Source organism: Rhea americana, unplaced genomic scaffold (assembly GCF_003343005.1).
Source record: "Rhea americana isolate MKP2758 unplaced genomic scaffold, rheAme1 scaffold_435, whole genome shotgun sequence".
Lineage (NCBI taxonomy): Eukaryota > Metazoa > Chordata > Aves > Rheiformes > Rheidae > Rhea > Rhea americana.
The window spans coordinates 189,394-213,329 of NW_028186574.1; the positions used below are offsets into that span (position 1 = coordinate 189,394).

General features: G+C 51.3%; 2 protein-coding genes across 2 annotated transcripts in view; both read left to right on the forward strand.

Annotated features, from left to right (window-relative positions):
- Positions 1-4,154: 4,154 nt before the first annotated feature.
- On the forward strand, positions 4,155-21,657 carry FAIM2 (Fas apoptotic inhibitory molecule 2). Its single transcript, XM_085315697.1, has 12 exons — positions 4,155-4,276; positions 5,384-5,564; positions 8,610-8,713; positions 8,942-9,006; positions 9,821-9,874; positions 12,273-12,323; positions 12,843-12,882; positions 13,384-13,421; positions 14,417-14,504; positions 15,038-15,133; positions 16,759-16,812; positions 18,828-21,657. Exons 1-12 carry the CDS (start codon positions 4,262-4,264, stop codon positions 18,975-18,977), a joined length of 936 nt encoding a protein of 311 aa, XP_085171823.1. The 5' UTR covers positions 4,155-4,261; the 3' UTR covers positions 18,978-21,657.
- Positions 21,658-23,573: 1,916 nt separating this feature from the next.
- BCDIN3D (BCDIN3 domain containing RNA methyltransferase) overlaps positions 23,574-23,936 on the forward strand; it is a 3,411-nt gene continuing 3,048 nt past the window's right edge. The window contains exon 1 of the mRNA XM_085315699.1: positions 23,574-23,771. Coding sequence (XP_085171825.1) covers positions 23,580-23,771 — 192 coding nt within the window. The 5' untranslated portion in view covers positions 23,574-23,579. The remainder of the gene's footprint in view (positions 23,772-23,936) is intronic.

A 23,936-nucleotide genomic window follows, 5' to 3' on the forward strand; every position in this document is an offset into this window, starting at 1 on the left:
AACCTCACCACTGAGACTTGTTCCCTGTAATTCAATCAAATCACATACTGAGGCCCTGGAGGTGGTAAAAGAAAATAGTGCAAAGTTTCCCAGAGCACCCAAATCCTGGTGTCATCCTAACCTGGYGGCGTGGGCAAAAGCCTGCAAACAACCAAGAGGTTCAGTTAGAGACTATTCTCCAGGTGACTTACAGCTACTGCCCACCACAGGGCTTGGGCCCTCCATAATTAAAATACCTTTCAGAGGATTTAAATTAACACATTTTACRCAGCTGGCAAGGTGTCTGCGAGCAGGTATGACAGCTCAACTGGGCATCGTTTGGGAGCTTTCCAGGCAGTGAAGAAGGATGGTGTAAGGAGGAGGATGGTGGGTTTTGCTCTYTTTTGGTGCAGGCTCTGGTGTTAGATACTGTGGCCTGTGCTCAAGAGTAAAAGCTTGCTGTGGAAATTGGGGGTAGAAGATCCTACCTTGAATAGCTTTGGTTTGTTAGGTTTCATAAATAGGGTGTTCCAGAGCGATTTCTCCGCTCTTCAAGAACAGGTTGTGAAGGTGGGAAGGGAGAGGGGCTGTTGCAGCCGAAGGGCTCTGCACAAGAGCAAGGAGGTATGAGCTGGCCACCGAGGGAAGCGCGGTGCCTCCTGGGAGCAGGTTGGCATGGCTCTGTCCAGGCAGGAGCAGGTCTGGTCCTTGCCCACCCTGTGCCTGGGGTGCTGCAAACRGAGTGTTCGGATCCCAGGTGGTTTTCCTCATCCTAGGGACAAGAGTAGGGAAAAGCCCCTCAAGCATAAGAAGTTTATTTTTTCTTTTATCCTTTCAAGCCCCTTTTCATGCCCACCTTGATGTTTACAGCTTATCTACTATTCTCTTATCCAGAGACCAAGCTTGGTGGCAGGGTTTAGCATTAATAGTCTGTGGGTAATTCAGTAGCCTGAAAGCTTAGGGTGAATTCCTGGGGTTTTCTTGATTTGTTATTTTATTAAATTTTTTTTGTTTTTGTTTTGTTTTTGTTTTTTTTGTTTTTTTTTTGTTTTGAAGTCCATGGCAGGGTGCTCATTGACAGCAATTTTTGTTTTTTTTTTGTTTTGAAGTCCATGGCAGGGTGCTCATTGACAGCAATTGCTTTTGTCTCTTGGGAGATGCATGCTTGCAGCGGGCTCCTGGGTGTGCCATTGCATATATTAATGTGGCAGATCACTTAATTATCCCATCAGACTGTCTTTACCTTCTTTTTGATGTGATTGTTCAGCAAAGTTTTTTAATCCCTGTGAAATCCATTGTGAATTTGGCAGGGTGTGACCTTGATAGGTTTTTTTAAGTGTTAAATTTAAGTGTTAAAGATATGCGTGCAGGTGAACCGCTGCCTCAGGTGGCCTGATGCTCCCCACACTGACTGTTGGTCCAGCAGGGCAAAAAGGAAGATGCAGTGGATGCTGAACGGCCATGGTGATGCTGTGTGGGCACCTCTGTGTCTCGAGTATCCTCCTCTTCCTGGTGTGTCCGTGAGCCTGGGAAAGGATGTGGATCTGTAGGAGATGTGGAGGAGTTGCCCTCCTTCCCATCTGGGAAGAGACACAGCAGCTTCCCAGTGCCCTGCAAAAAACACTCCACGTTGGCACCAGATTTGGTTTGGAGCTGGGGGTAGATCCACCCGGTTGAATGGAGAGGGAAGACCATGACACCCTCTGGGAACTCCAGGGCTGGGAATCACCGGGCTAGATACGGTTGGTGGAGGGGTTTGATTTCCCTTCCCTACTGCTTGTTTTGTCTAGAGGGAGGCCGTTGTGGTATAGCAACGGTATCTGTTCTTCTCTGAGGGTTTTTCCTCTTTCAGTATTTTATCTCATTAAAGCATCTTTGGAGAACATGGGATGGAGCATGTGGGGTCCTGCATGATGCCGCTGAGGAACTGGGCTTGTTCAGGGACCACAGCTAGGAGGAATCGGTCTGGGGATCCTTGTGTAAACAAGACTCTCCTTTCTCACTAAGACGACATGTGTCAGCTGCAGTTTGTCCCCAAACTCTTGACTTGCTTGTCCCTTTCCAAGCTGGAAGGGGACCAAGGGCACAGTCACATGTGAGCTGGGCACCACAAGGTCTCCTTGTATTTGGCTGGGGCAGCCAGCAGAGCACCCAAACTGCTGGGTTGAATTTCTCTTGGTCTCTCAGGACCTGCCCGGTTTTACGTCTCTGCTCAACCTCGAGGAGAATGAAAGCCTTTGAGCTTGTGGTTAACAGACACCTAATTGATTCTGAATAATCCTGACAAGTTTTTGCAGTCCTTGTAATCTGCTCTTTCCAACTGAATAGCTTGGGCTAGATCTGTATGGATGCCAGCTGCACATTGCTTGGCTGCATTCTTTCATTTTCAGATCATGCTTTCATTTTAACCCTTACATTGACCCTTTTCTATGCAGATCTTCCAAGGGATGATGCTTTTTTCACCATCCTCTCCTTGCAGGCAGCCTGTTCTTCGTTACCTTCACTAGAGCTGTGTTTAGAGAACCTGAAACGTGGCAGGGTTTCTTTTGGCAGAGTGAATGAGTAAACTGCTACATTTAATGTTTGCCTTGTAGACTTGGCAAACTAATTCCAGCTGTGACACCTGGCCATGGCATGAGAAGCAATAAATAACTGGAAGGGGCTGCGAAAGGACAAGAGGGAGGACAGCAGGACAGAGCAATGTTGAGTTGCTCTGCTTTGGTGTGTTGGGTCACGTCTCCTAGCTTGAGTTGTAGTCCCACCACTGCCTGAGATTGTGCTTGGATTTGGCAGGAATACAGTTTAAGACTGCTCTGCCAACACCTCTCATCCATCCCAAGCCTGTCCTGGAGTGGGAGAAGACGACAGGATCCCCCATGCTGTAGGGAGCACTACTAGGATGAAGATGAGGATTGCTCAGAAACCTGCTCTGTGGGTGTAGGACTAGTAGCGTGGAGCGTCCTCCACATGGTCCGATGCTCCTGGGCACCACCACGAACAACTCAGTAACGATCGGTTCTGCATCCCTGGTTTATCCCTGAGGTCTCCCAAAGCACATATGGGAGGTCTCAGGGATGTCAGTGTCTTGAGGATGAATTTTGGGTGAGGTTTCTACCTGCACTGATTATAATGTTTGCGATAATTAATCACGGGCTGGGCATTGTTTGAGTTTGTGTTGGCCCTCTCAGGAGGTGCTTACAACTGGCACCATAGCGGAAAGTGGGACTTTTCKGCTTGTTTGCGTTGAGGGTGTGTTGTGCAGGTGTTGTTTGCCTTGTCCTTTTCCTTTCTGTGCAAATTTCTCTGTCCACGTGAAGCACCGAAATGTGTGATGGGACAAATTTGCCCCCTCCTGCTGCCCCAGTTGCCAGGAGGAAGCGGAGGTGCCTCCATCTCCCTCAGCCCTTGCGACTTTTTTCCTCCTATGCCCTATTGCAGGGAGAAAAAACTCATTTATCTGGTGTCCCTGCCACCTCCTCGGACGTGCTCCAGGCTTGGAGCTGGGTCCCCTGTCCAGCTCTCCCCTTTGTGGCTCCGRATTAAGGAGGGCCGATTCCCTGGCTGTTGCTTTTCGATCTTCCTCCGTACGAGCCCTCCYGGTGCCCCAGAGCCGTAGCTGAGCTGAGTCCCTCCAGCAGGATTAAACCTTTTCCTTTCTGTTCTACTCCGTGCAAAGCCTGGAAAGGCTCCGGAGGGGAGCGGGAGCCGCTCTCSCCTTGGAGAGCTTGGCTCGGGCCTTGCTCTGCGCTGCAGCCCCCAAGCGCGGCTCGGCCCCCGCGGACGGTCTCTCCGCGCCGGCGGCTGCGTGCGCGACTGCAGCCGGGCGCCGCGGGGAGCCGTCGCTCCCTGGCCTCCGACGTGCCGCAGCGGAGGGATGCTGCGGGAGAGCATCCTTCACCCACTCCACACCCATCCCACCCCGCTTCTGCAATTCCAGCCCGGAGCTCGGCATCCCGCTCCCTGCCCGCTGGCAGCTTTCCACCCCGCGGCGCCTTGCGGCTGCCTCCCCGAAGCCGCGGCGCGGCCCCGCCGCTGCTGGGGGGCCGCCTGGCTCCTTCGGAGCCGCTTCTTTTCCCGGCGTCCCCCTGTCCTGCAGGCTGGGAATGGTACGGTCCTGCCTCCGAGCGCGGCGCTCGTCGCTCCGTGGACGTTGCTAGAACGCGAAGGCATCGGCGCAGGCTGCGGCCGGAGCCCAGACGCCCCGGRGAGCGGGGCGGGAAGGACCTGCCGCTGCGGCCCTCGCCGTCCCCGCTCGCRTCCCCCCCGGCGCCCGGGCGGCAGCATGACCCAGGGAAAGGTAGGTGGGAGGGCAGGGTTGGGCTCACGAGTCGTCCCGCTTATATAACTGCACAGCTGGGGGAGAAACGGGGGGATTTAAGGAAGGAAAGGAGCAGGGGGTATCGATGCAGGGGCGGGAGCCGGGTACCCGTGCCCAGCCCGGCCGGGTGCACAGTGGCCGCTGCAGCACGGAGGTGTTTTGGCAGAGGAGGGGATGGATGGTTGTGTAATAAGGTTGGGGGCTGTTTTTATCCTGGATGTGGAGCTTGGCTCTGTCGTTGGACGTTAATTCCCTGCATTCGAGGGGCTGTCGACCTTAACGTGGTGCTTGTACTTTCCCATCGGTGTGGTCGGAGCGCTTGGCACCTGCCCCGGCCACCTCCTTCCCCATCCAAGGAGCTCCGCATTTTGATATTCTCCAATTTTCGGAGCCCAGAAGGGGTTTGTGCATCCTCTGCCGGCGCAGTGTGCCGTTGCCATAACGACGATGCCAGAGGCTGCCCAGATGCGGGTGGTACCAACCATCCAGCATCTCCTCGGGTATCTCCTCCATCCCTGTGACTGGTGGGGACTCTGATGCTGGGCTGGCCCCCCCTTGCAGAGGGGAAAGGACACCAGTCTCTAACTTCTCCCAAGAGGTCAGAGATTGCTGGGAGGTTGTTTGGGTTATGTTCCCAAGGAGAAGCTGGGGTTTTGTAGTCTGAAACCTTCGGCAAGTTTATGCATTYGAATATCCTCCTAGGAAATTCTTTTCAAGGGAAATTCAGAAATGAGGACGCTGAAAGGCCTCTGCACGTGTCCTGCCAGCTTCACAGAATGGTTGAGGTTGGCAGGGACCTCTGGAGATCATCCAGCCCCCCCTGCTCAAGCAGGGTCACCTACAGCATGTCGGACAGGGTCGCGTCCAAGCGGGTTTTGAATATCTCCAGAGAAGGAGACTCCACAACCCCTCTGGGCAACCCATTCCCGTGCTCTGTCACTCTCACAGTGAAGAAGTTTTTCCTTATATTCAGGTGGAACRTCCTGTGTTTCAGTTTGTGCCCGTTGCTTCTTGTTCCTGCTGCAGGACTGTTTCTGCACCCTTTTTACATTCTAATTTCTTCCCCCCCTTCTCCTTTCCACGCAGCTCTCTGTGAACAACAAACCTCCCAACGCCGAGGGGCAAGGGGAGAAGAAGGATGGTGCCGCTGCACCGCCGGCCCCTCCGACCTACGAGGAGGCGACGGCAGGAGAGGGGATGAAGTCTGGCGCCTACCCTCCTCCTCCGTCGGTGCCGCTCCATCCCAGCTGGGCTTACGTGGACCCTAGTGAGTCTGCAGGTGGCCGGACCCACACCTAGCGCCTTGCGGAAGGGGAGCAGGGATCTTGCCGGGCTCGAGGATGTAGTACTATTTGGCCCATGGTAGAGCCCACCCTAGAGCTAGGGCTGTTAGCCATAAATATGTATGTATATATATAAAATATATATATATAYACATATATAAGCCAGCTCCCCCAAGCACTGCAGCACACTGCTTTCCAAACGTGGGACTAGGTGCCCAGCGGTCTGCCCCCTTCCTCTAACCACTCGGCTGCTCTGCAGTGCCGGGAAGAGAAAACCCCGGCTCGCAGCTCGGTCTGCTAAGCAATGCCACCTCCCGGGGCTGCGAGAGGCCCGAGCAAAGCGCTCCTGGGCAGCCGCCCCCCTCCTTGCTCCTGCTTGCCCCCGGCTTTCAGAGAAACCGCTGAAGCAGCAAAAATCAGCGTAGCAGCGTCAGTGATGTCTGGCTGCTCCGAGCCAGAGCTGGCAGAGCTTAAAATGTTGCTGGGCTCCAAGGCTGAACKATTCTAGAGCGGGGCCACGTGGCCACGAGCGCGGCTGACTCCTCGGCAAACAAACGGCTTTTCTTTCCCYGGGAACCACGTGCAGCCTGGGCTCGGGGCTGGGACAAGCGCACAGAGGCCCGGCTGTGCCGCGGCGCGGGGGCGAGCCCGGGGGCTCTGCGAGGCGGCCGTCGGCCGGAGAGAGYGGGCGCGCGAGCGATGGCTCTGCCGGCACGGCCTGAACCACGAAGTCCTGGAGGGAACCGGGGGGTTGAGGAATCCTTGGGTCYTCGTCCTTTGCAGGCTGCCTGCTCCAGCCAGCGGCGACGGTCGCAGCTGCGGGGATGGAGAGGTTTGGGAAACGGAGCATGCCATCCCCTCAGATATTTGCATGCTCTGATGGTTTTGCAGGCTTTTTTTCTTGCTTGCCTATAGGGGTCAGAAACAGAAGGGCTAAACAACCTCCCAGCTTGCCGCAGCAGCCGCTTGGGTCTTTCTAATCGCCAGGTGAATTAGGATGAGTAAAGCCCAAAGGGGTTGGGACGCTGGGAATTTGTGTCCCCAAGGACTTGCCGAGGTGATGCATCATCTCTTGCCCACTGCCCTAACAAGCCTGGCAGCATTTCCTCCCCTCGGCTGCGCTCCGTGTCACGCATCGATCCCTTCCGCTGTCTTCCTCCGGTTCCCCCTGCCCCGTGCCGCGCTGCCGTGCGGCCTCGCAGCCAGCTGGGCGCCCGGGGGGACGYGCCACGGGGCCGTGTCCGCCGGCGCGTGTGATGCTGGGAGTAGCTGGAGGGAAGGGACGCGTGTTTCAGGTTGCTTTCTTGAAACGTGGCAGCAAGACAGCACGTGCTGTCGTCGGAGAGGGGTGCTGGCACCGAGCTCCCCGTCGGGACAGAAATAGCACGGCCGTGGGTGGGAGGCGACAGGAGTGCCAGGGACGTTAGCCTCGGGGAAGGAAAACCTGCTCCATTCCTCGGAGGCATTTAGGTACCTAATTTGGTGTTTAGACACCTTGATTGCTTTGACGCAGGAGGCACTGAACTGTCCCTGAAGACACGAGCCTCGGGTGTTCTCGGTCCCGTGCCAGTGATGACGGGATCTCCCAGAAATGCGGAGAGGAAGCGGCGCAGGCATTTGTCCCCCCTGGGGTGTAGAAGTAGGCACAGGAGACTTATTAGGCACAAGAGCACGAGGGATTTATTTCCTGCTAGGTGCATCTTTGAGATGAAGCTTCGGCAATAAAAGCAAGTGCCCTTGAACTGGTAAAACGGAGGAAGTCTTGGACTTGGGATTTGAATTTGGCTTTGGTGCCTGCGTCACGGCCTGCCCGCTGGGTTAGAGGGCCTTCCCCCTACCTGCCTGATGGGTCTGAGCATCACCGATGCCTCCACCCCTGTGTTCAAATTGGTTAAAAGGCTTTGTGAAGGCAGGGAGGGAAGCATCGAGCAGGCAGGGATGTGACCGCACAGCTGGTGCGATTGCACCAGCCTTGTTTCTATAGGAAACCCGGTCGGGGAGACTTAGCAGCACAAAGTGATGTTTGCAAGAGAGACAAATCGCATGGGAGGCCCATGCGCAAAGACAGCTGCGGTTTCATTGCTCTTTCAAGCTGTGAGGTTCAGGGCTGATGCTCGTCTCATTTGGGCAGCTGATCTCAGCTGGTAGGAGCTGCCTCCTTGGGTTTCTCCTCTCAGCCCTTCCTGCCCTGTGACATTCCCTGCTGCCTTCAGCCCTGGCTGTCACAGTTGTCCCCTCCTGCTCTTTCCTGGGGATGGTAGAAGTTTCCAGGTGTTTTCTCTCCACCTCCCTGCAGCCTAGAGCAAATAATGCTTTCTGCAGCCTTCCTCCTCCTCGGTCTGCAGGGAAATGCCAGCAAGGAGAACTGGTATTAAAAAACCCTTAAAAAAACCCTGGCTGGTTTCTCACTTTGTGTGGTGCTGTAACTTGGGAAGAAGACTCTGGGCAGCTGCATCAAGTTGTTTTCCCCTTGTTTGCTAAACTGTTCTGACTCCTTGTGTAGAAAACAGATGTGGGGTGGACCTCATTGAAAAGCTGAAGTGATCTTTCCTCAGGGGAGAGGGCACAACACCATTAACGTAATAAATGATGCACATGGGCTAAGCTCAGGCAATTGTGGAGCAGCAGGGGAATCCTCCTGCAGCAGGGCTCCCAAGGGGAATAGYCAGATCTCGGCTCCTCTTGGGGATCTTTGAATGTTCAGTGAAAGGTGAGTGAGAACATGATTGCGTTGTCATTAAAGGTTCGGTRGAGAGGAACTGACCTTGGTATCTCGGTCATGTGGCCCTTTGCAGAAGCATTTTCCACCTCTATCTGTTCTCAGAGGTGCTCCTAATAAGATGTAGGAGCGGGAGGGAAGCCAAGTGCATTTCAGCATGTCTGGAGGACACGTCTCCCTGGGTTTTGTGATACAACAGGAAAATCCTGAGATTTGGGCCTCCTGAACTGTAATCTCTTGGTGGTGGGTTATCCCAGCTTGCCCGGGGAAGGCTTGGGGAGGGAGCTGACTTGCCTGTCTTCTGCTTCAGGTACRAGCCCCAGCTATGGCAGTGGTGGGTACCCAGGCGACACGGAGATGCTCACGACCTTCAGCTGGGATGACAGGAATGTGCGCAGGGTGTTCATCAGGAAGGTATGGTGCAAGGGGTATGTCTGTGCCGGCCAAGGGGGAACACCCAGCTCTGCTCTCGAAAGGGCAAGGCTGCAGGCCAGGTGTATTTAACATCCCACTCCCGAAATGGATGGAGCTTTGCTGGCTCCTCCGGACCATGGAGTTGCTCCGAGCCGAGTGGGAAGTGGGGAGGGAAGGCTGCTGGTCTGCTCTGCACGTTTCCCACACTGCCATGCTGCCTCTTTTCAGGTTTATGCCATCCTGATGGTCCAGCTCTTGGTCACAGTTGTTATCGTGGCTTTCTTCACCTTCTGGTAGGTCTTTTGTCCAGCAGTAATGTTCTCTTTGGTGTCCTCTGCATGACCTGCTGCTATGCAACTCTTACTCAGGGGCGTTGTCTGTTACTCAGTTACCTAAAAATCTTTCTAACGTGCTTTAATAGAAAGTAAGACTAAGGGACCCTGAGAGGTCATTCGGTCCCTCTGGTGCCCAGCTGCCGTTCCTGCATGTCCCAGCTGGTGCATCATCCCTTCTGGACCTGCGTTATTCTCCCTTGGGTATTAACTGCTGCTTCATAGCTAGGCACCATCTCTAGGGTGTTAACAGGCTCCGGTCCGTTGGATACGGCTCCCTTAGGCATCAGCAATAGCCAGTATTTTTCCTTTGGGAGTTATCAAGGCCATCAGACACCTGGCTCCCTCGGCTTTCGGGACCGGGTTACCTGCCTTCACAGCAGCAGATACCCTGAGCTCGAGCAGCGGGCTTTCTCCAGCTCGGATGACTGAGCACTTTGGGCATGTGCGGATCAAATTGCAGCTAGAATAAATAATGAACCGCTGTCAGTTTGAGGATTTCAGCTCCTTAATCACTTTAGGAAGGCAGCGGCTGCTCCCCTGAGCAAGGCTGACTGTGTAATCGATAACAGCAGGGCCATCTTTCCTATTTGACAGGTTGAATTTCTTTCAGTCAGTCAGCCTGCTGGGCAAATTCTGCTGTGGCGTTGACTTGCCTCCCCACGTCCCATGCTGTGCCACCCCATACACGCTCCCGGGTTTAATTCAGCAGTGATTTGTGCAGTGATTGGCAGTTTCTGCTCTCTCAGTGCCCCTCTTTCTTCCTGTCTTGCAGTGAGCCGGTCAAAGGGTACATTCAGATGAACCCTGCCTGGTACTGGGCGTCCTAGTGAGTATCCGTGTCCTCTCCTACGGCCGTGCACGTGCCAAATGGCTCTGGATGTGTCTATAGTGATACGGGGCCATTTTCCAAACGTGTCTGCATCCTGCACGTGAGGAATTGCTCCAGTGGGTGTGGGTGTGGGTGAAGTGGAAAAGTTTATGGATATCTTTGAGAACAAAGATGGAAATGAGTCCGAGGTACAAGATACAGACATCTGAATACTGATGGCTTGCCACTCTACAAACAGGAGTGTAGTAAAGATGTGAGTATTGCTTACAGAACGAACAAAGTAAAACCAGGAAAACAGTGCAGAAATCCAGGTGTGAGAGTTGAGAGGATGCTTAGTATACCTTTAAGGCTTAATCTGGGGGCTACCCCATCGAAATCAAGGAGCTTGCCTGGGTTTACACCACATACCTTGATAAACAGACACGTGAAGAAGGATGTAGGCAGTGTTAAGAGGGAGGGGGAAGCATTTGGAGGTATTAYAGTGTTTCTGGACCTGTCTGGATGCAGCTGACCTACCCGAATCATCATTACGGAGCTGCTTTGTGCCCAGAACCTGGGATCCTGTTCGTTAGGCATGTTTGGTCTGAAAGGTCAGTGAGRAGGTAGCTTAAGCTATGCCTCTGTGTTAAGATATTTGCAGTTGTGCTAATTCTTGGATGCTGCAAGCGTTAGTGCTGCTAATTAAGCAGGCAGAGTGCACAATGCAATTGACTGTGAAGGAGGCTCTGAAATCTGGCTTTAATTAGTTCACACCCAAATCATGAAATGTGTCCAGGCCCGGAGATGAGACACCAGCTTATATAACTCAAAAAAAAAAGAATCAAAATAGCACTAATAGAAGGAACCCRGCACCAACATGCCTTTTTATGACCTTAAAGGAAGATAATATGGTCTCCTCCTTGGCCAGCTGGTAGATTGGAGAAACATYGTTGTCTCACAGGGCTTTTTGGAAGACAAGATCAAGCTCTGATCAGGTCTATGCTTTCACCTCTGGGCTCRTGTCTTGTGGCTTACCAGCCAGTTAGCATGTGTTTCTCTTTCCATCCTTCAKTAGGAAAAAACATGTCTTGGGCCAGTTGGAGGTGGACTCTGGACTTAATTTTTGTGCCTCTGTCCTTTCACCTCCTGCCAATCCAACCATTCCCTCTGTCCCCAACTATCCTTAGTGGCTTGTCTTGATCTGAGTCTGGATATTCTTCATGCATGGAGACCCTAAATCTGTATATGCCTCTGTAAAATAAAAGTGGATGTACCAGGWTGGYTTCCTACCACTGGAGTGATAGCTTGGGCTCAGAGGAAATAAAGTAACGTGGAGAGGGAGGAAAGGCGATGGACAAATGCAGTGGGTCGCTGTTCTCTATATGCTGCTTTTCCATCTGTTCAGCCGTGTCCACTCTAGCTTTCCTGGTTTCCCCGTGGGAGAGCAATGCTTAGGTTTATCTCTGGTGTGTTTATCACGGCCCGTGGGTTTTGCCGTCATGTTCATTTATTAGACCTGAGGTGACTGGCTATCGGGCTGCCATCAGCATGCTTGGAAGCTGCTTTCAGCCCCAGGCGCTGGGTGAAAGCAGGTAAGCAGGTTCCCACTGTGCTGTAACCCATGGGTGCCATAGAAAAACGTGATGTTTGGGGCAGAGGGAGACGATTCCTCAGCTGCTGGGTTTTTGCTTGACTGAAGGGTCAAGTCATGCGAGATAAATAACTTCCCTATGACCTGCGGATGGCTTGTGCAACAACATATTAGGCTTGGGTCTGTGGGTCTCTGTCTTTAGAGGATCCTTTTGCTGTTGAACTCTTCCTTGTGGGCTGTTGCAGTTAGCATGGGACCAGTTTCCTTYTCAGATGCAGGATTTTGCTCTGGCCTCAGACAAGTCACTTAAGCACTTCTAGCACTGTTAATCTTTCATTTCTGCTGAAATCCCAGCGGGACACCTTGAGAGCTCACTGARGCAGGAAGAGACTGAAAATGAGGGCATAGTCTGGAATGGTCCAAGTCCTTTCTGATGTAGTGGAGACACTGGCTGTGGACGTGTGATTCATGCACTGAGAAGGTGTCTACAACACCTTTGGCTGCCCTATATATTCTGGATTTGAACGCTACCCTTGCTCTGCTCCAAAACCTTCCTTCAGGTTGTTCCAGGATGGCAGTGCTGCCCAAACTGGGGGTGGCAGTGGGGAACTAGCATAAGCAAATTTGGCAGCTGCAGGCAGCAAAACAGCTTCGGCAAGGGGCAGTTACAGCTTTGCTTCCTACCCAACACTGACTTTTTGGTGTAGAACACGCATAAGCAGTGTCCTGGAACAGTAAAACTTGTCAGATGGACAAGTTTTACAAACATCAACACACAGTGCTGGGGTTTTCCTCCCTAATCTGTCTTTTTTCTCTTCCCGGAAGTGCTGTTTTCTTTGTGACCTACTTGATTCTGGCTTGCTGCTCTGGACCCAGGTAAAATGTTTTGTTTTAAACAACCCAGTGAAATGAAAGATGAATGCTTTGCTCTTGCCTCAAGCATTGCTAACATGTTGCATGGGAATGGATCATGTTAAAGCACGGTCATGTAGGCCTGTATTTTCAGGCCTGACAGTTGTGGGCTGCTGCAACACAGCTGTAAAAGCTGAAGTAAAATTGCAACTGGAAGAGCAAAGCTGGTGCAGCCCAAATTGCTATACAGCTCCAAATGCTTGTTATTAGATMCTGTGGAGAATCATCTCTGCTCTCCCCAGAGCAGGGGGTTCCTGGCTGCTTCGTTGGGGTATCAGGGAGATGTTTGCCATCTTGGCCCAGGAGCAGCCTGAATACACTCTTGTTCCCAGCAGAACGACTGTCTGTTTGCAGCACCCCTGCCRTACGACGCACAGACCATTAATTATACGACACCTGTTATGCAAGCGGTTGTGCAGTGCTGCTAAGCACCACTGCCCCTTGTGTCGCAGAGCTGACCGGCCTCTGTTTCTTAACTTGCAGGAGGTATTTCCCATGGAATCTGATCTTGCTGAGCATCTTTGTAAGTGGTACATCTGGACAGTGTCTGCCGTGCCCCTCCAACCAGCACGGGTTTTGCAATGGCTCCGGGCAGGAGAGGCTATTGTCTGCTCTGAATTCCTGCAGAAAGCAGGAATTTCATCCTGTAATTGCCCTGCACTTGGGCCAAGGAACTGTAATTGAACTAGAAAGCGATAAGCAGAAAAGAGAGCCTCTGTTTAAAACCAGTGCCTGTGGAGTCTGGTGAGGGGTTAGGAGCTGGGACCCTGCGTAGGAGGGGCAGAGGGATGGAGAAGTGGGGACTGGGGGAGGGGGAGTAACTCTTGAGTTGTGGCCTGCCCTATGGACATTAGTCAGTCTAGTATCAAAAACTACGCAAAAATTGCATCTCTTGGGTGTTGGTTTAAGAGGTTTCRCTGTCCTTATGGTTATCCTTGTCACTGCCATTAGAAATATTTCATCTGCTGAGTGTTTGTCCCTGGGACATGAATGCAAGAGTAAAGAGATTCTCTTTCCCTCCCAGACTCTCTCCATGGCTTATCTCACCGGGATGCTCTCCAGGTAGGTTGTATACGTGGTCCCTGGAGTTCTTCTGGGCCTTTGTCCTGGCTCTTCCTCTGAAAAACAATTTCTCACTTCTGAAATATTTGGGCTGCTTGATCCCTTTGGAGCTGTTCCAGCAGCCACAGGAAGCCTGACCTTCCCTTTGGAAACACCTTTTAAAGATGCTCTGTAAGAGCTATGGTGGCACCTCCAGCAGTTTCTTTTTGTAGTCTGTGGCTTTGCATCCTTTTACTTGTGCTCTCACAAGTAAATCATCTCAGTCTGCTCACAAGATCAGCCCTGATTCACGTGAGTCTCTGGTGATGAGGCAGATGAGCCAGTGGGTGTTAATGGCCACCTACTGGGGACAAAAAGTGGTGGCCTTGGCAACTAAGAGAGAATACCAGTGATATCACTAATAAAACTGAAGGGAAGAGTGGAGACCYGGGTTTTCTTAGAGCTGAACCTAGTGCTGTAACCCACTGAAGTTGGTAGTTGGACCCACTGAAAACTAGAACCTAAGCCTGCAGTCTGTACTTGTTCAGATTTCTCCATACTTTTTTTGCAGTTAATTTTGAGATTCAAGCCTCCACGTTATGAGCACATTGATAGTGCAACAGAGCTTTCTGTTTTCTCATTGTGCTGCAATGGCATTTGTCATTTTATTTTTATTAYCTCCCAGGTTGAATCCTCCTCCTCTCCATATGCTTGTGGACAGATAGATTTTTATGATAAATTCCCATCTTAGCTGCTCGTGAGTTCCCAAGAGGTGTAGACATGCCCTGCTGCTCACCCTCTTCTATTTAAAGCAGGAGAAAAGCCAATCTAATCTTTCTGTGTATTCAGTCTTCCCTTCTCTTTTGACATTAAGCAGGAACATTGGTAAGGTCAGGACAGCTTCTGCCCCCAAGACTCCCACTTTTCCTATGTCTCCACTGAGCTTCTGACTGTCTTTTATCCCTTCTGGCTCTGTGGGAGTTGTTAGAAATGTGGCTTTGCTGTTAATTTTGCAGCTATTACAATACCAAGTCAGTCCTCCTGTGTCTGGGGATCACAGCCCTGGTGTGTCTTTCTGTCACCATCTTCAGCTTCCAGACCAAGGTGGGTGTGTGCTGATTAGTCCCTCTGGAAAAGGCACCTTTTGTGGGCAGGGAACAGGGTCAGATAATGCTGGGAGTTGAGGTGTTATGGAGCAGGACCATAGGGCTCTGAGTATGGGAGCAATTTGAGGGATGCTGGGACAAAAAGTGAAGCATATAGGAARGTTATGACAAGTGCTGGGTGAATATGTTGGGATAAAGATGGGATTGGAAGATGCCAACATACGGGGTAAGCTGGGTTTTGGAGTATCAGATTTGGGTGCAGGAGGTCCTGAAAGATGATACAAAATATACTGGCACAAGTGAGTATGTTGGACTTCTGTATAAGGGCTGCAGTGGGTACTGGGTTATTGTCTTAGGCAATAACGGGGTGATGGAGAATGCTTGGGTGTTTGCCGTATGATGGGTGTCGGGTTATTGCTCCAYCTGCATCTTGGGTCCAATCACCATCTGACAGCAAGATGGGTGTGATGCTGGCAAGCTCCTCCGCCGCAGCACTCTGCACTCGTAACGTGGYGCTCTTTACCTCCGCAGTTTGACTTCACCTCCTACCAGGGCGTCCTCTTCGTGATGCTTATGGTGCTCTTCTTCGGCGGCATCATTCTGGCTGTGATACTACCCTACCAATATGTGAGTAACAACCCACATCCCTCCTTCCTTGCCAAGTGCAACCAGTTCCAGCACAAGGAGCCAAACATCAGCCTCAAGCAGGCAAACTCCAGGGGTTGGCTCAAGATAGGAGTGTCCCAGTCTGCTTTCTTGAAACATGCAAAAGCATCAGGGGAAATGATGCCTGATTCCTGGTCATTCTGCAATCAGGTTGGTTTGTAGGATGAARCACTGGCCTGGGCTTAAAGTTAACTTCTGTTCCTGTTAGGACCTCACAGTGGTGGCATCTGCCTACAGTTTTCCCTCCAGTAAAACAGTGGTGAGCACTTTAGAGTGCCTGGCTCTCCAGTACAAAACAGCGCTCTGATCAGGAGTGACTGCCTTGTCACACCTCTAGCCACTGCCAGTCCCACTTCCATGGGTTCAGTCCCTTCAGCCGCCTTGGGCAGCCTCTCTTCACTTTGCCTCCCTGCTCTTGGCTTGGACCTGGTCACAGTCACAGCTTGGCTGTTCCCTGCTGAAATCCTGGAGCAGCTTGTGACTACCCAATGGTTTGGTGTAGCAGTGGAGGGCCTGTTYTTGATGTAAGAGCTTTTCATTAGGCAAATCATCATTCAAGCAAGAGCCTGACAGACCCTGGAAGATCTTGATAAGAGGGAAAGTACGGGGCTGCACAGCCTCCATTAATCTCCCTGAATGCTTGCTTGTGCTGGAGACAGCAGCACCTGGCTTTGCTCACAGCAGCCTCTAAATACCCTCCAAACCCCTTGCCTCTCACCTGGGCTCTCTGGGGATGGAAATCATACTTTCAAGGCCAGATCTGCAGCAGGTGCTCCCCCATTACTAGCCCTGGAGTCAAACAGATGGGTGAACATGAAGGCCAGTATTTCCCAAAGTAGCTTGGTTTTTGGTTGTCTCTGTTTGAGGTCCATCTCCCCTTGTGTGTGCATGTGAGGGTAAATGAGCTTGCATTGCCAAGCTGCTGCCATTAAACTATTGTGACAGCTTCTCTGATATCTTGATGCCTGTCAAGATAAGCATAGCTCGAGGCAGCTTGTATTTAGCGTGTCTATCTGAGGAGGCAGGTTGCAATCTCTGGGCTGAATCTGCAGTCCATGTAGACACCTCCYGCAACTGCTCTGGTAGTGCTGTGCGCTACTGTGCCCCAGCAAGCAGGGTATGAATTTGCCCTCAATTCCAGTGAATTTCCACTGTAACTCCACCAGATACTGGAGTTTTGTGTTAATTAAAGCTGGATCTGTCCCTTGGAAGCATATAGTGTTTTTTTCRGAGGCATCAACCTTGTCCAGGTGAATCAAGCCTTCCAGGCCTGCTGCAAAACGTATTTCTAACAGGACAGAGCCAGGAGGTTGCTGAAGAGACCTCAGCCTTGTTGAGGAAAGCTGACCTGGAAGCTTATGAGCCAAGCAAAGACTAAAATAGGGGAAACTGAGGCACAGTGACCTGTTCTTTGCCATGAAAAGAACAAATCRAACTGGGATGGAGCTGAAAGTGGTGCAAGCTCAAGGCTTTTACAACACTTTCCCTAATTTGACTCCTCCACACCAGAGCTGAGCGCTGCTCTGTGTCAAGTCATAATTAACTAGTTTTCTCCCAGTCACTGATTGATGTATTTACTTTTTTAGGTGCACTGGCTCCATGCGATCTATGCCCTTCTGGGTGCCATTATCTTCACTATGGTAAGTATAGTGCTGGTCATAGGGACTGGGAATGTGCAGGCAGGAAAAAATAAGTGAATAACCATGGAGTAAATGCTTTTTGCCCTGAAGGGTGCCCAGGGAAGGAAGGAGTAAGTTGCAGGATTGCAGAGCTCCACATCCTCAAATGGCTCATGAATAGCAATTACTGCAGTGATCTCAGCTCTGTCCAAAGAAGGTGCTGGTGTACGTGACAGTGTCAGAGCAGAGCATGGTGTGATTGGCAAACCAATGCTGTATGTGCAACACTAGGTGTGAAGAGTAGAAAGTATTGTAGAGAAGGAGCAAAAAGGCCTCTTTGGAGTGGAAAAAGCAGAGGTTAAGGTTTGGCACAGCAATGGAAGCAGGACCGCAGGGTTCAAAGGGAGTCTGGGCATGAAATGAGGCTGCAGATGTGAACAAAACCAAGTCAGGCCAGAGTGGATGAAGGCTAAGGAGCGGGTATGAGCTTCGTTAATGGAGATGAGCGCATAGGAAGATTACCTACAGGCTACAGCTTGGGGGTGAGGGTCATTGGGAAGGTGCACTGCTGGCAGGAAAAAAATCCTGAACCCCAGCAGCACTTTTAACCAAAACTGAAAAACTTGATTCATTCCTTCGACTGCTCCCTAGCTGTCCCTGCAGCGAGCCTCTTCCCGGAGCATGTCCTGGCAGTGCTGTGCTTGCTGGTTGGGTGTGGGAGTTGTCTGGGAAGATGCTTGGCGTTACCTCGAAGTGGGGGTCAGGAGCAGGGCTGCCTTGGGGATCAAGGYGGTGCCCATTGGGCATGCTGTGAATAAGAACAGTTGAGCAATTTCATTTAATAGCTAATAAAGTCATTTCAAGAGAGCTCGGATATTTCTTCTCTGATTCACAATTAAAGACTGCTCTGTAAAACATAAGCAGGCTAAACATTTTATAATTACCCCGTAAACTTCAGTCAAACTCAGCTGATGCAGTTGACAGCACCAGCCTTGTCAACTCAGCTTGATGATCTGTCTTGAGAGATCAATTTTTATTATTTATGACCGTAGATGGCAGAGATGCTAGCCCAGGGAACGGCAGAGATGCTCTGCCAGCTCGGGGAGCTTCAAGTCATGGTGCCTGTCACARGCTAGGTTAACGGAGGGGATAGAGGTGGCATGGGGGAAGATGTGCTCCAAGTYGTGCAGCAAGGTGCAGGTTTTCTGGCAGATGGGCCACCAACCTGCCCCTGTCCACACTTCCTTCTGTGAGCAGTATATCCGCACAGACTGGCTGGGCAGTGGGTTCTTGCCCCAGCAGCAGGGCTGTGATGGCTTCATGGATAAAATCTGCCCTGCTCTCAGATGTGATTGCCAGATGTTAGCTTTGCTCTGGGTCTGGTTACTTCTCCTAGCAGCTCTGTACAGGCCTTGCTGCTGCCCAGGGTCTGCAGTATGTTTCTCAGCAGCTAGTTCAAGTGCAAGGTCTGCTCTCAGGGCTGCTGGTCCCTGAGCTAGCTGGAGGCCAGCCGGAGGTTACCTGCAAGACTGGGCAGTCTGGACAAATGAAATGAATGCAGTGAGAGGAAGGAGCAATTCCTTGGCTTCTTTGCTCTGGTGTTGCTGGAATGTCACGTTGGTCCAGGACACTCTGTTACCTGGCAGGTCTTTCTGAACTGTAGAAAGTACAAGAATAACAAGTCATAGGGACTGGCTGAGGAAGAACAAGAATTGCTCCAGGGCTGAGCTAGAGGACACGTTCAGGATAGATGAAGCAAAGGGGAGCCTGTGCAATATGCATGAAAAAAGTGGGGATGGAGGAACAGTTAGGCTCAGAGTTGGAGTAACAACAGTGAAATGAAGGGGAAAGTCGTAACTCATGATCAAAGTATTGTTCTAAGCTTTTTAAACAGCAGTTACGGCCCATAAAAGAAGTCGTTGCATTTTCATTGTGGGATCACTGAAGCAACTGGGACAACTCCTGTTAAGTGCTTCTTGCCTCTGTGCTGAAGCTGCGTGTGACTGTTATTGGGTTTTCCTCCTCTTTCCCCCCAGTTCCTGGCCTTTGATACCCAGATGCTGATGGGGAATCGTCGGTACTCGCTGAGCCCAGAGGAATACATCTTTGGAGCCCTCAATATCTATCTGGACATAATCTACATTTTCTCCTTCTTCCTCCAGTTCTTTGGCTCCAGCCAAGAGTGAATGCAGCAAGGCAGTTTCTTGTCTTTGCTGGCAAGAACCATGTCTAAAAAAATTAAAAAGAAAAAAAGAGGAAAAGAGGAAAAAATAACCACCCTTTCTGGCCCACTAGCAGGCTCCACTCCATCAGCTGAGCAAAGCCCCTGGGTTCCTTATGCAGCTTGTATATATGCTGTTAAGTGTTTGTGACCCAGAAAGTAAAGCAGGGCTTAAGTGTTGTGTCTCTTCTGCTCCCTCTGCTCCTGCTGAGATCAAACCAGACCAGAGACTGGGACGCATCAGACAAAGATCTTTTCCCCAAAGGCTGCCAGAGTTGCCCGTCTGGGTCCTGCCTGTTGTGGGATGCTGACACGCTGTGATCAGCCCTGCAAAGGGAAAATAATATTGAAGAAAGGAGAAACAGGGAATTTTGCTAGGATCCTGGCAGAAAAACTAGTTGGACAAAAGGAAAAGGCTAGGAAAATTCTTGCATGTCCCCTGTTTTTTACTTGCACTTTTTCATGGAGCATCATGGCCTCTGCAGAGATATGCTCTGGATAGTGTCTGCCTTTGGAAAGGCTGAGCATGAGATCCTATAGTTCCGATGTCCTTCTAGCAACCAGTCCTCCAGGCGCAAAGGAACCTGTTGTTCAGGACATGCAGCCTCTTTGAGGACATCCCTAATGCAGGAAGATTTTGTCTGTATCCTTTATATCTGGCCATGGAGCTGAGATTGTGCTTTCTYTCCTCCCAGCCTGGAGTAGCAGGATTGCTGATGTCTCCCCGTCCCAGGAGACGTGTATGTCAGTGCTCTCTAAAGTGTTGGTCTTTACTTGGGAGAGTTGTGATCTCATGTGAGGATTATTGACAAGCAATAGCAAAGAATGGATGAAAGACTGAGTTGCAGAGTTTGTAAAGTTAGGAACCTCCCCTTGTAGAAATGGGGAGGAGATCCTGTGGTCAATCATAAGGATGTTGATGCCTTCATGCTAGTGTCTTGACTKCTAGAGATTATTGGCCCTAAGTGGTTACTGTGCAGAGACTAAGGCCAAGGTGAATGCCCATTGCTTGGAAAAACGGGCACTTCTGTTGCCAACACCACTATCATCTTTTCCTTTTGCTCTGGTGGTTTTCCAGCCCTGCTTCCCTAAACAGGGATGTCAATGAGGGCATGGGATGCCTCTGAGTGCACAGGTAACTTTCCATCTCCCCCTGCTCGCATTCCCCTGTTTGGGGATCAGCTGGCTAATTTCTAACTGTAAAGCTCCAGGTGGAGATAAGAGGCCTTTTGCTCTTATTTAGAAAGTGATCCTTCCCGCTGATAGAAACCCGTATCTTCAATCTCTCTGGGAATGCCAGGGTAAGTGCGTCACTGTGCTGCCTCTAGCAATCCCCGCATGTTAGAGAGAGGCTATGCCAAAATGCTCCATACTGCACATTCCTCCTCTGCTGCTGCCCTGGCTTTTACCCCTCACATGTTGTATCCTCCCACCACACGTGTTCAATACCCTCAGCTGGGCAGAGGAAGAGGAAAGTTACTGTGCAAAGAGTGAAAATGCTTTTGCTAGCTAAGCTCCCTCCCGGGCCTTTCTTGTCTTTGGACTCTGAGTGGCTGCACTGACCTCTGCAGTGACAGCAGCGACAGAACTGGTGCCTCCCAGCTCCAAAAAAACTTTCTAGGATAAAGGAAACTACTAGGTGATGGCAGCATTAAGTACATAATCCACTGCCTTGAACAGCTGAGCAGCCAGAACTGGGAGAGGAGACAGCATGGGAGACACCTTGAATGTATGAAATGGGAGTGCAGAAAGGGAATTTCCTGGCTCAAGTACTGCTCATGTCAGACCTATGCAGGTGCTTTCCTAAAGATCTTAGCAGACCTGATGCACAGCCTCTGTCCCAGTAAAAGGCTGTGTTACTCAAAGCAAAAGGCCTGTAGATATTTCTGCTTTCCAGCTTTTGAGGGAGAAGAATGGCTGAAGTTATGTGAAAAGTTCTCAGACTCAGTAAAAGTCCTGAAAATTGTCCTCTAGAAGATGCTTCAGACTTGAGCTCTGTAGCTGCCCCTTCTCTCCACACTGGGACTCCTCCCAACTGGCTCTGGTCCTGGGGAGAATACTGGTCTGCAGCCCACTCTGGTTCTCTTGCTTTTTCCTTCTGGTGTGGAGTGACTTGTCTTCTGCTGCTGCTAACTCAGCTGTTGCTACCTCCTGGCTTTCTGCTCCAAAGTAAGGAAATACCTGCATGGCACTTGCGGCTCCTTCTCCAGGCCACCCAAGCAGAGATGGCTTGCTGTCCTCCCGCGTCCCTCAACAGAACCACAGGGCTCCCTTCTTGCATGTCTCCTGGGTCCTGTTCTGCACTGAGCCCCTTGCCCTTCCACATCACCCATCCAAGCCATGTCCCAGCCTTTCTCTACTGAAAGCACTTGTATTGAAGAAGTGAGTAATGTGTAAACACCCAGAGAGGTGGAAGTCCCCACCAGGCTGAATAACGCAGATCTAGGCAAGTTCTTCCTGGGTTCTCTGACACCCTGGGCATGAGAGGTATAGGGCTGTTTCTCTTCTGTGTAATGTCCTTATCTGAGGTCTGCATCACCCAGACCCTGGCTCTGTATCCCCTTGCTCCTTTTGTCCAGCTGTTCTTATGATTTCATTGTAAATAGGATTTTGTATTTTCTCTGAACATTGCTAATAAACTGTTGCAAAACTGTTCTTTTTGTCGCAARGTCTCCTTACTGAAGGGCAGCTGATGGAAGGTCTGGTCGCACAGCTAAGGTCTTGTCCCCTTTAAAACAGGAAAAATGAACAAGGTTACAGGATGATGTGACATAGCCTGAAGTTTTAATTAGGACCAGGCTGCTTTATGGCTAAGGAACACATCCTACATAAAGCAAATATATGCTGGGTTCCAGTGTAGCATCACACATGGAATATTTGGCAGCTGAAGGATAAGGGGTTCCCTGGGGTGAAATCTCTGTGCTTCCTTAGACTTGGCTGTAAATAGCCACAGGATTCAACAGTAGGGGGGAGGTATGTTGTAAGGAAGGTACCTTCTCAGAGGGACATTCCCCATTGCCTTCAGAGAGGAACTTGAGGCACTAAGCTTTCCCAATTAATCTGACCTAAATTAATGCCCACTTTGGAAGGAGGTGACTTATCTATATCCATCAGCTATGAAAGGGTGGTTAGTCCAGGCTACCAGATCTCTTAGGCGAGAGAAACCCCAACTGCAGCATCTTGTTGCAACAGATCTCTGCTCCTCAGAAGGAGCCGTGCCCAAAGGCAAGWGGGAGAATTGTTTCCAAAGATTAGTTTACTGCTACGTGAACTCATTTGTGCGAAGGGTTGCAGAAATATGCTCCATGAACTTGCTAGATTTGGGGTTTCAGTGCTGACAACTGGCAGTAGTGCCTGGGTCATTGCAGTTGTTATTGTGCTGCATGTTCTTAACCTTGTTATCACAGTCACCTTTGCTGGAGCGAGAAAATATTTTGCATTGTGGCACGTTTGCTAGTTCATGCTCTACTGTGGGGCAGCGCTTGTGGAAGAATAACTGAAGCGAGGTATTGCCACACAAACAGTGAGGTGGCTGTTAGCATTCGCATGAGAGGCGTAATTAGTTACTCCTCACGGCAGTTCCTGTAATTATCACAAGGAGAATAAAAGGCTGATTATTCAGTCAAATGTTGACACTCGACTCTTGAGGAACTGTGCAAAAATGTGCATGGCTTACTGGAAGCCGTAAGTGTCATGGGGCCACTCAGAGAGGGGGAAACAGTGAGAGGAGGTAAGAGGAGAGCGGGTGACTTATTGAGGTGTTAAGGGATGTTGTGAAGAGAAGGAGATTGAAGAGTTTCCCATGCCTGCTGCAAACAGCATAGGAATTTGGGGGCTCTAAATGCAGCCAGAGGGATCCAGGTGAGACCTCTAAAACCCTCCCAGCAGGATAGGCAGAAACTGAATTTTGCTCCTTGGGGAAGGGGTGACGCCACGATCTTCATGGGTGTTTTTGCCAAAACACAAACGTTTGCCCCTGAAGCATTCGCCCGGCGTTTCTGAGCTCCTGGCGCCCTCTGCTTTCCACTCTGTGGCTTGAAAAAAAAAAGAAAAAAACAAGAAAAAAAAAAGTCACTGGTATACCATGAACTCCAGCTTCCTTCTATCCACCCCCACCCCAAATCTCACCTTCTCCCCGGCTCCTGTTTCAGCAGGGCCTGAAAAGCTTAAGACAAACCCCAAAAAGCTGCCTGGCCTCGGCCTGCTGGGGCGGGAAGGGGGGGGGGGGCGCTGTCACCATGGCAACGCCACGGCCTAGCTCCGGGAGGGAAGCCTGTGCCCGGCGGCCTTTTAGGCCCAGCGCAGAAGGGGTATTTTTAAGCAAAATCTCTAATAATTCATGTTTTTAACGACTTATCGCAGGCAGACCGGGAAAGTCGCGGGCTGGGGCTGGCGCTGTCCCTCGTCCCCACCCCGCTCCCTGTGGCTGCCATCCTTCATGGCCGCCTAGCGCCCCCGCCGCCGCAGCCCGCGCATGCGCTGTCCCCCCCCCGGAACCTTTCTTCCCCCGGAACGCGCCTCCTCTCTCCGTTTTCCCGCCCGGCGCTCACGGCGGCGGAAGGGGAAAATGGCGGCGCCCATAAGTGAGAGGATTCCCGCCCTGGCGCCCGGCGCTGCCCCCTACGGCAACTTCCCCCATTACTCCCGCTTCCACCCGCCTGAGGGTCGCGTCAGCCTCTTGCCTCCGGGGCTCTTGCGGCGCCTGTTCCCCGCTGAGGCCCGTCCGCTGCTGGGGCTCGACGTGGGGTGCAACTCAGGGGTAAGAGAAGGGGGGAGGTCAGAGACCCCCGGAGGGGAGAAATGCTGGGCTGGGGCCTGTGTATGGGGCAGACTGGAGTGACTGGGGGAGGCAGGGCCTGGGGTGCTGGGGCAGTGGGGCGGACTGGAGTGACTGGGGGAGGCAGGGCCTGGGGTGCTGGGGCAG